Source organism: Euprymna scolopes, chromosome 39 (assembly GCF_053919585.1).
Source record: "Euprymna scolopes isolate OS-2025 chromosome 39, ASM5391958v1, whole genome shotgun sequence".
Taxonomy (NCBI): domain Eukaryota; kingdom Metazoa; phylum Mollusca; class Cephalopoda; order Sepiida; family Sepiolidae; genus Euprymna; species Euprymna scolopes.
Genome location: NC_136520.1, coordinates 4,901,219 through 4,915,305, shown reverse-complemented (window position 1 = coordinate 4,915,305; position 14,087 = coordinate 4,901,219). Strand labels below are relative to the sequence as shown.

The window sequence follows — 14,087 nt, the reverse complement described above, 5'->3', positions numbered from 1 at the left end:
TTCATTTCTTGTATATATAAAAAAAAAATACCCCAGCCGAGATCGAAACCAAAACCTAAAGACAGTGTCAAGTACGATAACTATTAGGCCAGCTTGACACAATGAGTTTCAGAGTCTAGCAGTTCTGGGGAAGAAACTATTAGACTAGAAGGCTTTCTTACCTCTAGGGATCTTTACTGTGTAGGGGTGAGATTTTGCTGATTGTCGGGGGTATTTACGTCGAGGAGGTACAAGGGCTTGTAGTTCATTAGAGCATCCACCATTGAAATACTTTATATATGTATATATGCACAGACACAAACACACGTGTGTGTGTGTGTGTCTTACAAACAATTCATAAAATTTGATATAAGATTTTCTTGGCTAAAGTTCAAATTGAACTTATGGATTACGTTTCTATAATATTCAAAAAGTAATTTCATTTCTAAACCCGAGTAGATTAACTGAACCATTTCTTTAAAAGTACCCATTCTAGTTTTTAATTAACCCCCCCCACACACACACACACAACGGATCCTTTCCTAACATTTATGTGACCCTTTGAAAATTGGGCGGGGGGGAGGGGTTATTTCTTAATTTCGGGTCAGTTTACAGCAAAATATTTTTTTTTTTTTCTTGCTTCGTAGATAAAAAAAAAAAAAAATTTTGTTTTCGCCCAAGTCACACTTTTCCTAATCAGACCGAAGCATCTTTTCAAATGTGGGGATTGAGGGGGGTGGGGCGTTGGTAGATACTATTCGGTCAGTCTTGTCCGAGACTGAAAGGAATTCTCAGGTGAAAAATCACGAGTGAGGAGAAAGGAAAACTCATCTTTTGTGTGATTCAATGTGAAGCTGATACCCGAAAATGGTTTTTGAATAATTCAAAGAAAATTTCTGTTCATGGTGGAACGAATTTTATACAAAATTGGACAACACAAGAGTCGGGTGGCTCAGGGTGGAAGGGAATTAATAAAGAAATGAGGGAGAGGGTGTTAAAAGAAAAAAGTATCACGTTTTGTGTTCATCTATCTTCTATATCTTCTTCTTCTATCTTCTTCTTCTTCTATATATATAAAAGGCAAAAATCGGTGTGTATGTATGTATGTATGTATGTATGTATGTTTGTTTGTAACGCTAAAACTTTTGAAAGACGGAACCAGAGTTGACAAATTTGGTATCATATTGCACCTTGATCACCCGGATGACAAATATCGAAATTTCACGTCAAACGGACCAGTAGAAAGGGGTCAACTGATCGTTTTTCTCCTAGGGGGGCCCCCAAAAAAACCTGTCATTTTAACGTTATTCAATACGTGTCACGTGACGTGACGTCAGCTCAAACTTTTGACAGACACAACCAAAGTTGACAAATTATGTATCATATTGCACCTTGATCACCCGCATGACAAATATCAAAATTTCACGTCAAACGGACAATTACAAGGGGGTGAACTTATCATTTTTCTCCCAGGGGGGGCCCCAAAAATCCTGTCATTATAACGTTATTCATTAAGTGTCACGTGACGTGACGTCAGCTCAGTAAAATGTCGGCTGCAGCTGAGGTACGTTAAAACTGCCTTCGGAGGAGAAATTGATACTATAACACAGTTAAATATTAGTTTTCGACTCGAACCGTTATTAACAACGTAATTATCGCACTCCAAAAATAAAAAAAAACCCAAAATTACACGAAAATTGACGTAGGGAAAATGTTTTTATTTTTGCTCGAAGTTTTTTGCCGGCGAAGATGACTTTGCTCTTTGTAATTTACATGTAAACAAAGATTAGCCATTTTGTTTATACATTCTAACTCTGTTAACTTGAAGGGGGAGGGGGGGTATCAGTATCAGGCCGCTTATGTAAACGAAAATTAGGTCGCTTGCACATTTTCCACTTTCTCTCTCTCTCTCTCGCCGTCTTTCTCTCTCTCTCTCTCTCTCTCTTTCGCCGTCTTTCTCTCTCTCTCTCTCTCTCTCTCTCTCTCTCTCTCTCTCTCCGTCTTTCTCTCTCTCTCTCTCCGTCTTTCTCTCTCTCTCTCACTCTCTTCTATCTCTACACCTTTCCTAACTCTCTATCACCATATTTCTCTCTCTCTCTCACTCTCTTCTCTCTCTCTCTCTCTAGACCTCTTTCTCTTCTCTTTCTCACTCTCACCCTCTTTATCTACTCTCTCTCTCACCCTCTTTCCCTTCTCTTATCTTCTCTCTCGCCCTGTTTCTCTTCTCTCTAAAGACGGCGAGAGAGAGAGAGAGAGAGAAGGGAAAGAGGGTGAGAGAGAGAGTAGATAAAGAGGGTGAGAGAGAGAAAGAGAAGAGAAAAAGGTCTAGAGAGAGAGAGAGAGAGAAGAGAGTGAGAGAGAGAGGATCAACTCGACTCACCATATTTCTCTCTCTCTCTCTCTCTCACTCTCTTCTCTCTCTCTCTCTAGACCTTTTTCTCTTCTCTTTCTCTCTCTCACCCTCTTTATCTACTCTCTCTCTCACCCTCTTTCCCTTCTCTCTCTCTCTCTCTCTCTCGCCGTCTTTCTCTCTCTCTCTCGCCGTCTTTCTCTCTCTCTCTCGCCGTCTTTCTCTCTCTCTCTCTCTCACTCTCTTCTATCTCTACACCTTTCCTAACTCTCTCTATCACCATATTTCTCTCTCTCTGGAAGGGGGGGTGGCTATCAGTATGAGGCCGCTTAAATACACGAAAATTACTTTTATACGAGTTTGTTTTCTTATGAATGGAACCGCTTTTGTAGGGGGGAGGGGGGAGGAGGCAATGTGCACAGTCTCCCAAGCATTACCTACTATAAAAAAAGATGCACATTTACCCTCTTCTCTCACCCTCTTTCTCTCTCTCTCTCTTTCTCTTCTCTCTCTCACTCTCTTTCTCTATCACCCTCTTCTCTCTCTCTCTTTCTCTTCTCTCTCTCATCCTCTTTCTCTCTCTCTCACCCTCTTCTCTCTCTCTACCTTTTTCTCTTCTCTCTCGCGCCCTCTTCTCTCTCTCTCACCCGCTTCTCTCTCTCTACCTCTTTCTCTTCTCTCTCGCACCCTCTTCTCTCTCTCTCACCCGCTTCTCTCTCTCTACCTCTTTCTCTTATCTCTCTCTCTCTCTCAACCTCTTCTCTCTCTCTCTCTTACCCTCTTCTCTCTCTCACTCTCTGTGTACACCTTTTTCTCTTCTCTCTCTCTCTGACCCTCTTTCTCTCTCTCACCCTCTTTTTCTGCTCTCTCTCACCCTTCTCTCTCTCTCTCTCTACCTCTTTCTCTTCTCTATCACCCTCTTTCCCTGCTCTCTCTCACCTTCATCTCTCTCTCTCTACCTATTTCTCTTCTCTCTCTCTCTCCCTCTGCTCTCTCTCACCCTCTTCTTTCTCCCTCACCCTCTTCTCTCTCTCTCTCTCTCTACCTCTTTCTCTTATCTCTCTCTCTCTCACTACCCCTCTCTCTCTCTCTGTCTTACCCTCTTCTCTCTCTCTCTACCTCTTTCTCTTATCTCTCTCTCTCACTACCTCTCTCTCTCTCACCCTCTTCTCTCTCTCACCCTCTTTCTCTCTTACCCTCTTCTCTCTCTACCTCTTTCACTTCTCTCACCCTCTTTCTCTCTCACCCTCTTTCTCTGCTCTCTCTCACCCTCTTCTCTGCTCTCTCTCACCCTCTTCTCTCTCTACCTCTTTCTCTTCTCTCTCTCACCCTCTTCTCTCTCTCTCTTACCCTCTTTCTCTTCTCTTCTCTTTTCTCTCTCTCTCGCCGTCTTTCTTTTCTCTCTCTCTCACCCTCTTTCTCTTCTCTCTCTCTCTTTCACCCTCATTCTCAACTCACTCTTACCCTCTTCTCTCTCCCTGTCTACCTCTTTCTCTTCTCTCTCTCTCATCCCCTTTCTCTTCTCTCTCTCACACCGTCTTTCTCTTCTCTCTCTCTCTCCCCTCATTCTCTTCTGTCTCTCTCTCGCCCTCTTTATCTTCTCTCTCTCACCCCGTTTCTCTTCTCTCTATATTAGCACTTATCAAGGCCAATAGGCAACTCGAGGATGACAGTTCAAAAGGTCACAGTAGTCAAATTTGGGAAAGAGGATGGAACAACTTTAACGGGAGCATGAGTTATTCAGCGACACCAACCTATTTTGTAATATATATATATATATATATATATATTATCACTTATCAAGGCCTATAGGCCACTCGAGGATGAGAGTTTAAAAGTGCACAGTAGTCAAATTCGGCAAAGATGATGGAACCGTTTTAAGAGGAGGATGAATTATTCAGTGACTCCAACCTATTTTGTTACATATATGTATGTATATATTTTTTAAAAAATATATATTACTACTTATCAAGGCCCATAGGACACTCGAGGATTAGAGTTGAAAAGTGCACAGCAGTCAAACTGGGAAAGATGATGGAACCGCTTTAAGAGGAGGATGAATTATTCAGTGACTCCAACCTATTTTGTTACATATATGTATGTATATATTTTTTAAAAAATATATATTACTACTTATCAAGGCCCATAGGACACTCGAGGATTAGAGTTGAAAAGTGCACAGTAGTCAAATCTGGGAAAGAGGATGGAACCGCTTTAACGGGAGGATGAGATATTCAGCGACTCCAACCTATTTTGGTATATATATATTTATATCTATATTTATTTTTAAATATATATTACCACTTATCAAGGCCCATAGGCCACACGAGGATGAGAGTTTAAAAGTGCACAGTAGTCAAATTCGGCAAAGATGATGGAACCGCTTTAAGAGGAGGATGAATTATTCAGTGACTCCAACCTATTTTGTTATATATATGTATGTATATATTTTGTAAAAAATATATATTACTACTTATCAAGGCCCATAGGACACTCGAGGATTAGAGTTGAAAAGTGCACAGTAGTCAAATTCGGGAAAGAGGATGGAACCGCTTTCACGGGAGGATGAGTTATTCAGCGACTCCAACCTATTTTTTTATATATATATTTATATCTATATTTATTAAAAAATATATATTACCACTTATCAAGGACAATAGGCCACTCGAGGATGAGAGTTGAATAGTGCACTGTATAAAAAATACGGTAAAGAGGATGGAACCGCTTTAACGAGAGGATGAGTTATTCAGCGACTCCAACCTATTTTGTTATATATATATATATATATATACTTTTATTAAAAAATATATATTACCACTTATCAAGGACAATAGGCCACTCGAGGATGAGAGTTGAAAAGTGCATAGTAGTAAAATTCGGGAAAGAGGATGGAACCGCTTTAACGGGAGGATGAGTTATTCAGCGACTCCAACCTATTTTTTATATATATATATATATATATCTATATTTATAACAAAAATATATTACCACTTATCAAGGCCCATAGGCTACTCGAGGATAAGAGTTGAAAAGTGCACAGTAATCAAATTCGGGAAAGAGGATGGAACAGTTTTAACGGGAGGATGAGTTATTCAGCGACTCCAACCTATTTTGTTATATATATATTTATATCTATATTTACTAAAAAATATATATTACCACTAATCAAGGCCCATAGGCTACTCGAGGATGAGAGTTGAAAAGTGGACAGTAGTCAAATTCGGGAAAGAGGATGGAACCTCTTTAACGGGAGGATGAGTTATTCAGCCACTCCAACCTATTTTGTTATATATATATTTATATCTATATTTACTAAAAAATATATATTACCACTTATCAAGGCCCAGAGGCCACACGAGGATGAGAGTTTAAAAGTGCACAGTAGTCAAATTTGGGAAAGAGGATTTAATCGCTTTAATAGGAGGATGAATTATTCAGCGACTCACACCTGTTTTGGTATATATATATATATATTTATAAAAAAATATGTATTACCACTTATCAAGGCCCATAGGCCACTCGAGGATGAGAGTTAAAAAGTCCACAGTAGTCAAATTTGGGAAAGAGGATGGAACCGCTTTAACAGGAGGATGAGTTATTCAGCAACTCCAACCTATTTTGTTATATATATATATAGATATATATAGATATATTTTTCATAAAATATGTATTACCACTTATCAAGGCCCATAGTCCACTCGAGGACGAGAGTTGAAAAGTGCACAGTAGTCAAATTGGGGAAAGAGGATGGAACCGCTTTAACGGGAGGATGAGTTATTCAGCGACTCCAACCTATTTTGTTATTTTGTAAAAAATATATATGACCACTTATCAAGGCCCAGAGGCCACTCGAGGATAAGAGTTGAAAAGTGCACAGTAGTCAAATTCGGGAAATTTGTTATATATCTATTTTTTTGTTACTTAGGCATTTCCACTTATCAAGGCCCAGATACATCTCGAGGATAAGAGTTAAATGTGCACAGTAGTCAATTGGACAATAAGGCCCAGAGGCCACCCGAGGATAAGGGTTGAAAATGGCAGTAGTTAATTGGACAACATAGTAATACTTAGTAATGGAAAGTCGGGAAATTTGTTATATATATATTTATATTTTGTTTATATAGGCATTACCACTTATCAAGGCCCAGAGGCCACTAGAGGATAAGTGTTGAAAAGTGCAGTAGTCAATTGGACAAAATATAGTAATTGTTAGTAATGGAAATTCAGTAAATTTGTTATATATATATTAATATTTTGTTAAATACGCATTACCACTTATCAAAGCCCACAGGCCACTCGAGGATAAGGATTGAAAAGTGCACCGTAGTAGTCGGTTGTAATGGAAATGCGGGATATTTGTAATATACCTATTTTTTGTTACTTAGGCACAACCACTTATTAAGGCCCAGAGGCCACTCGATGGTATTACCACTTATCAAGGCCCAGAGGCCACTCGAGGATAAGCGTTTAAAAGTGCAGTAGTCAATTGGACAATATAGTAATCGTTAGTAATGGAAATTCAGTAAATTTGTTATATATATGTATATTTTGTTACATACGCATTACCATTTATCAAGGCCCAGAGGCCACTCGAGGATAAGGATTGAAAAGTGCACAGTAGTCAATTGGACAATATAGTAATCGTTAGTAATGGAAATTCAGTAAATTTGTTATATACCTATTTTTTGTTACTTAGTCATTTCCACTTATCAAGGCCCAGAGGCCACTCGAGCATAAGAGTTAAAAAGTCCACAGTAGTCAATTGGACAATAAGGCCCAGAGGCCACCCGAGGATAAGGGTTAAAAAGTGCAGTAGTCAATTGGTCAATATAGTAATCGTTAGTAATTACTACTTCTCAAGGCCCAGAGGCCACTCGAGGATAAGGGTTGAAAAGCGCAGTAGTCAATTGGACAATACAGTAATCGTTAGTAATGGAAATTCAGTAAATTTGTTATATATATATATATTTATATTTTGCTAAATACGCATTACTACTTATCAAGGCCCAGACGCCACTCGAGGATAAGGGTTGAAAATATTCAACAAATTTTTTATCTACAGATTAGAAAATTTGTATATAGGGTATCCAGACATATGGAATATATCTAGCATAATCTATCTATTATATCTATAAAAGTCAGAATGTTTGTGTGTGTGGGTGTGTGTGAGGTAGAGAGAGAGAGAGAGAGAACAATTCTTAACCTATATATTCAACAAATTTTTTATCTACAGATTTTAAATTTGTTATAAAGGGTATTCATACATATGGAAATATATCTAGCATAATCTATCTATTATATCTACAAAAGTGAAAATGTGTGTGTCTGTGAGAGAGAGAGCAATTCTCAACCTATATACTCAACAATTTTTTTATCTACAGATTAGATAATTTGTATATAGGGTATTCAGACATATGGAAATATATCTAGCATAATCTATCTATTATATCTATAAAAGTGAGAATGTTTGCGTGTGTGTGTGTGTGAGGTAGCAAGAGAGAGAGAGATAGAGCGAGAGAACAATTCTCAACCTATATATTCAACAAATTTTTTATCTACAGATTTGAAAATTGGTATATAAGGTATTCAGACATATGGAAATATATCTAGCATAATCTATCTATTATGTCTATAAAAGTGAGAATATGTCTGTGTGTGAGAGAGAGAGAGAGAGTAAGAACAATTCTCACCCTTTATATTCAACAAATTTTTATCTACAGATTAGAAAATTTTTATATAGTGTATTCAGACATATGGAAATATATCTAGCATAATCTATCTATTATATCTATAAAAGTGAGCATGTGTGAGAGGAGAGAGAGAGAGAGAGAACAATTCTCAACCTATATACTCAACAAATTTTTTATCTACAGATTTGAAAATTTGTATATAGATTATTCAGACATATGGAAATATATCTAGCATAATTTATCTATTATATCTATAAAAGTGAGAATGTGTGGGTGTGTGAGAGAGAGAATGAGAGAGAACAATTCTCAGCTTATATATGCAACAAATTGTTTATCTACAGATCCGAAATATCACATTTGTATAGAAGTAGAAATCTGGATACCTATTCTGATACCTAATAAAAGAAAGGACACTCTTTGGGGCGGATTTTGATGATAACAAGTCACTACTAAGAAATTATAATAAACATTGAAATAATTTAAGAATTTTATCAAAATAAAATTGCATGGTAATCACCCAATTTCTGCCACAAAATTTTGATTGGCAAAACTCATAAACAGAAAATATATATTTTCTAATTTCATCTTTTTTTTTTACATAATCTGATTTGATGTTTTCCTTAATATTCAAATCACTATATTTTGCTGCTTAATATCAAATACAGCAAATGAGTTATTTTTTATGCATCAAACAATTACATTTTCTCATTCATCCAAACTAATCACTGAACATCAATTTCATATTTTCTTCACTAAAATATTACTGTGCTTGATGTCATCAAGTGGAGCGGATCATTTTTTTTTTTCATTTGTTCACACATTTTTCCAATTTATATATATTTTGTCTAAGATTCTTAGCCTATGTCATTGCATACCAAGCTGTTTATTAAAAGTTACGGTTCACTGTAAACACATACGTTATACCAAAATAAAAACGCTTCAGATAATGTCTTGATATTCAATTCAGTTTCTCACATGACATCTTATGAAGTTAGTAGAAATGTTACAGACTTTTGAATCTCGAACACTTTCAATACTGTGCACTGATATTTTCTTTTTTGGAATATAAGCACATTCATGATTTTTTTTTACAAACGTCAACAAATTTCACAATGTGTAGCAATGTACTGAAACAATTATAAAAATATTTGTTTTTATTTTGGATGATGCAGGGCATCCGAAGAGAGATTTTTCTAACAAAATGAAAGTATAATTTTTAGCAATAGGTATCTAGGAAAAGGCCACTACATACGTTATAAATTCCAAATTTCCACAACCTGGCAAATACTGGGACACGCTAGCAAATTTAGATTTGCAATTACAGAATATGATTCTAATTTTTTCCTTTGCTCTTTATTCTAACACTACACTAAGTTTACTGTTTTATTTCGCTGCAGTTGATATTGTGTAGAACAATAAGAAAATCATAGTGAACAATGCATTCAACAAAATTCAACAAAATTTCACACACATTTCTAGATACCTATATCTAATAAGTTCAAAAGAAAGGACACACTTAGGGAGGTATTTTGGTGGTCAAGTCACTAAATAGAGATTAGCTGGTTTCCCGGCATAGCCCAGGATGTAATAAACATTGACTGAAATACATGTTCTAGCTGGTTTCTAGGCGTTGCCAGGGATGTAATATAGACACATTATGTTGTATATTACCTGTTCTCTTCTCCCTAAGGTAAAACAATTTCATATACATGCTGTAAATTACCTATGCTAGGGATAAAACATGAACAATACCAGTCCTAGGGTAGATAAAACAAATAATACATAGAGATGAAAGATTCCTCTCCCCTAAGAATCAAACATATGTTCAATATCTGCTTTTGTTTTTGCATTGTTTATACGGTCCCGAGCAACGCCGGGTAGCCCTGCTAGTCTATATATATAAAAGCCAAACGTCTGTGTGTATGTATGTATGTTTGTTTGTAACGCTAAAACTTTTGACAGACACAACCAAACTTGACAAATTTGGTATCATATTGAAGCCCCATCACCCGGATGACAAATATCGAAATTTCACGTCAAACGGACCACTAGAAGTGGGTCAACTGATCAGTTTTCTTCAAGGGGGGCCCCAAAAAAACCTGTCATATATAGACACATTATGTTGTATATTACCTGTTCTCTTCTCCCTAAGGTAAAACAATTTCATATACATGCTGTAAATTACCTATGCTAGGTATAAAACATGAACAATACCAGTCCTAGGGTAGATAAAACAAATAATACATAGAGATGAAAGATTCCTATCCCCTAAGAATAAAACATATGTTCAATATCTGCTTTTGTTTTTTCATTGTTTATACGGTCCCGAGCAACGCCGGGTAGCCCTGCTAGTATATATATATAAAAGTGAAAATGTATGTATGTATGTATGTTTGTGTGTCTGCTAAAAACTTTCGACAGACTGAACAAAAATTGACAAACTTGGTCTCATATGAAAGACCCATTCTTCGCCCGACAAATATCGAACAACTGGCCAAAAACGTTAATTTTTACATCCTGAAATCAACACTTCTCTACAGGGGGGGGGGTCAGCAAAAACCGTCCTCTCATGACGAAATCAGTTCTACGCATGCGTCAGACGACGTCATAACCTGATTTAGTTTAAATATTTGAATAACTGACACAATTTCATGTATGTCGTGTTAGGTCAGTTGGTTAGAGCGTTGGGTCATTATCTAAACGTTTTGGGTTCGAATCGTGGTGTGAAATGTTTTTTTGTTTTTTTTTCGATTTTTTAAATTTTAATATCGAAGCAGTGTTATTAAAGCAGTGGTAATTAAGCCGCTTTTCACGTAACGTTCGTTTTTCTGTTTTTTTATTTTTTTTTTTTACTTCACCTATTCTTAGGTTTTCATGAACACACTCCACCCCCGACCGACCACACCCCCCCCGAAAACACCCGGGTACCCACTGATTTTTTAAATTTTAATATTGAAACAGGCTTATTTAAGCCATTTTTCACATTTTTTTTGGTTTTTATTTTTCAGAAGTTTTAACGTTCGTTTTTCTGTTTTCTTTTTCAAATTTTTACATTTCACATCGTTCGTTTGCCTTACGTTAGTTTTTTTGTGTTTTTTTTTACTTCGCTTATTCTTATGTTTTGATTACCCACCCCCACCCACCCACCGCCCGGGTACCCCCAGCTTTATTTTTCAGATAAGTTTTAACGTTCGTTTTTCTGTTTTTACTTCGCTTATTCTTAGGTTTTGATTAACATCCCCAACCCCCGCCCGCCCGACCACACACACCTCTAAACACTCGGGCAAGGATGGGGTAGCCCCCGCTAGTCTATAAATATAAAAGCGAAAATGTATGTATGTGTGTCTGTGTGTTCGCTTTTTCTCTATGTCTACAAAAGGCTTTTTTTCAGAGAAGCGGTCAGTCGGTTCACAACTTTTTATATCACATATAAATCGTAATATCTCAGAGTTAACAACGGAGCTTGCCTGTCTATTTAATTTGCTCGACTTCGGGAAGATAAATATTCAACATTTGTCGCTCGCCGCATGTGGATTAGTCTTTTTCCTATAATAAAAGCGACACTAATTCTGGCGGTATTTTCCGTCTATCGGCGGAAATGTCCGAAAGCAATCAGCTTTGATCAATGGAAAATATTTTCCATATATCAAACAATTACTATTCAATTTGGACAAGGAGCTGTTTCCCCTACCCCCAACGTCTTGGGAAAATAAATAAAAAAAAAGCATTCCCGCACTACATGAAATATTAACCCCGCAGTCAAAAGTTGACCTCATAAATCCAAGTAATTAAATAAATTCAAACGTGTTTCCGTTAGCATCTCACGGTGGCGCAATGGTTAACGTCGCACTCTTTTTTTTCACACTTTCAACTTTGCCTCACGGGTTCGGGTTCGATCCTCATACTTACCTACCAAAACATTTTTTTTTTATTTTAAACCCCCCACCCCAGAGTTTTGATTTACCCAAAACCACACACCTCCAAACACCCAGGCAACGCCGGGTACCCCTCGCTAGTCTATATATATAAAAGCAAAAATGTATGTATGTATGTTTGTGTGTCTGCTAAAAACATTCGACAGACAGAACAAAAATTCACAAACTTGGTCTCATATGAAAGACCCATCCTTCGCCCGACAAATATCGAAAAACTGGCCAAAAACGTTAATTTTTACATCCTGAAATCAACACTTCTCTACAGGGGGGGGCAGCAAAAACCGTCCTCTCATGACGAAATCTATTCTACGCATGCGTCAGACGACGTCATAACCTGATTTAGTTTAAATATTTGAAGAACTGACACAATTTCATGTACGTCGTGTTTTTCTATTTTTACTTCGCTTATTCTTAGGTTTTCATTAACACCCACCACCCCCGCCGACCACACACACTTCTAAACACTCGGGCAACGTCGGGTACTCCCCCCCCCCCGTCGGGTACCCCCCCCCCGCTAAATTAATAAAGAAATGGGGGAGAGGGTGTTAAAAGAAAAAAGTATCCCGTTTTGTGTTATTCTATAATATAAATCTCACCTGTCTGTTTAAATGCATGTACGTATGTATCTATATTTGTATGTCTGCCTAAAACTCGACAGAGGCGATAGATTTTCACGAGATCACTATCTCGTTGAAGCTTGACCCTTCGGCCGACAAATATCGAAAAATTGGCCAAAAACATTAATTCCTTCACCCTCAACTGGGCAGTTTTCAACAGGGAGGGTCGATTTTTTTTTTTTTTGCTGGCATTTTTTGCAAGTCATTCACCCATCGTCATTATAGCCATGCCAGTTTGTGAATTTAATATTCCCTTGACACTTCCTCCTCCAGAGGAAGAGTGTTCAACCTAATAAGGGTGAATGCCTTACACACATAGTATTGTCCACTGAAATTACATATCGCGTTGCCTAAGGTGAATTTATCGACTCTTGACACCTACAACAATTTGTTTTCATGGGCGTCAGATTTCGACAGGTGCATCAATTGGAATTAGCTGCACCTGCTACACACAGCACCAGCAGGTTGGAGCATCTTTTGTGACACCATTTTTGCCCACTAAGATTGGATAATAAATTATTTGACTTTTTTTTTCGGTATACGATCGATGCAAACACTATGACATCGAGCGAAAATCCAGTTTCTTACGTGTCACCATGATCGGAAGTCTTGCGCAAAAGAAAACCACAGAAAACAAATTCCTAATGAACCGCCCCCTTAAATAAACACTTCATCAAATCTCCACACTAACGTAATGTACTTGCAATAACCCTTATCCCTGAGTGGCTTCCGGGCCTTGATAAGTGGTGATCACTGTAAAAAAAAAAAAAAAAAAAAAAAAAAACATAGAAGAGAAGAGGTTGCAGATTGCGCAACGCTTGCTTCACATTTACAGGTGCACGCATTTTTACCGGGGGTACACATTGTCTTTCAAGACACACCGAAAGCCATTATAACTTCTCTAAAAGAAAAGAAATCCGAACACTGTAGGTGGGTGGGGGTGCTTTAGTCGGGTGGTGGGGGTGCATGGAGGTGCCGCGGAGACGTAAACAACATCAAGAGAAAGTGCCTCCCCCCCTACTCCGGGTGTTATGTGGTGTTACATACTTAAAAAGCTGAAAGAGTCTCTTGTGTTCTCGTTCTCCATTAATTGTTGGAACGATTCGTTCGGCACCGCCTGCGGAATGGAAGGTCTGCTCCCCATGACCTTGAAGGGAACGGGAAAATAAATGTTCAGTTCAAAAGAAAAAAAAAAGGAGATAAAGAGATAAAGGAAAAGAGATAAAGGAAAAGAGATAAAGGAAAAGAGATAAAGGAAAAGAGATAAAGGAAAAGAGATAAAGGAAAAGAGATAAAGGAAAAGAGATAAAGGAAAAGAGATAAAGGAAGAAAAAAAGGAAGAAAAAAAAGAAAAAAAAAAGAAAAAAAAGAAAAAAAAGAAAAAAAAGAAGAAAAAAGGAAGAAAAAAAAGGAAGAAAAAAAGGAAGAAAAAAAGGAAGAAAAAAAAGAAAAAAAGGAAAAGAAAAAAAGGAAAAGAAAAAAAGGAAAAGAAAAAAGAAAAAGAGAAAAAAAGAGA

The 14,087-nt window shown here is 37.2% G+C and overlaps 1 protein-coding gene across 2 annotated transcripts in view; it reads right to left on the bottom strand.

Annotated features, from left to right (window-relative positions):
* The window catches only part of LOC145263625 (ferric reductase SjCytb561-like), a 127,897-nt gene that overhangs the window by 74,924 nt on the left and 38,886 nt on the right, over window positions 1–14,087 (bottom strand). The window contains exon 2 of one of the 2 annotated variants that reach the window (XM_080120468.1): window positions 13,619–13,718. The exons of the other annotated variant lie outside the window; for it this stretch is intronic. Coding sequence (XP_079976594.1) covers window positions 13,619–13,715 — 97 coding nt within the window. The 5' untranslated portion in view covers window positions 13,716–13,718. The remainder of the gene's footprint in view (window positions 1–13,618; window positions 13,719–14,087) is intronic. 2 annotated transcript variants of the gene reach the window in all.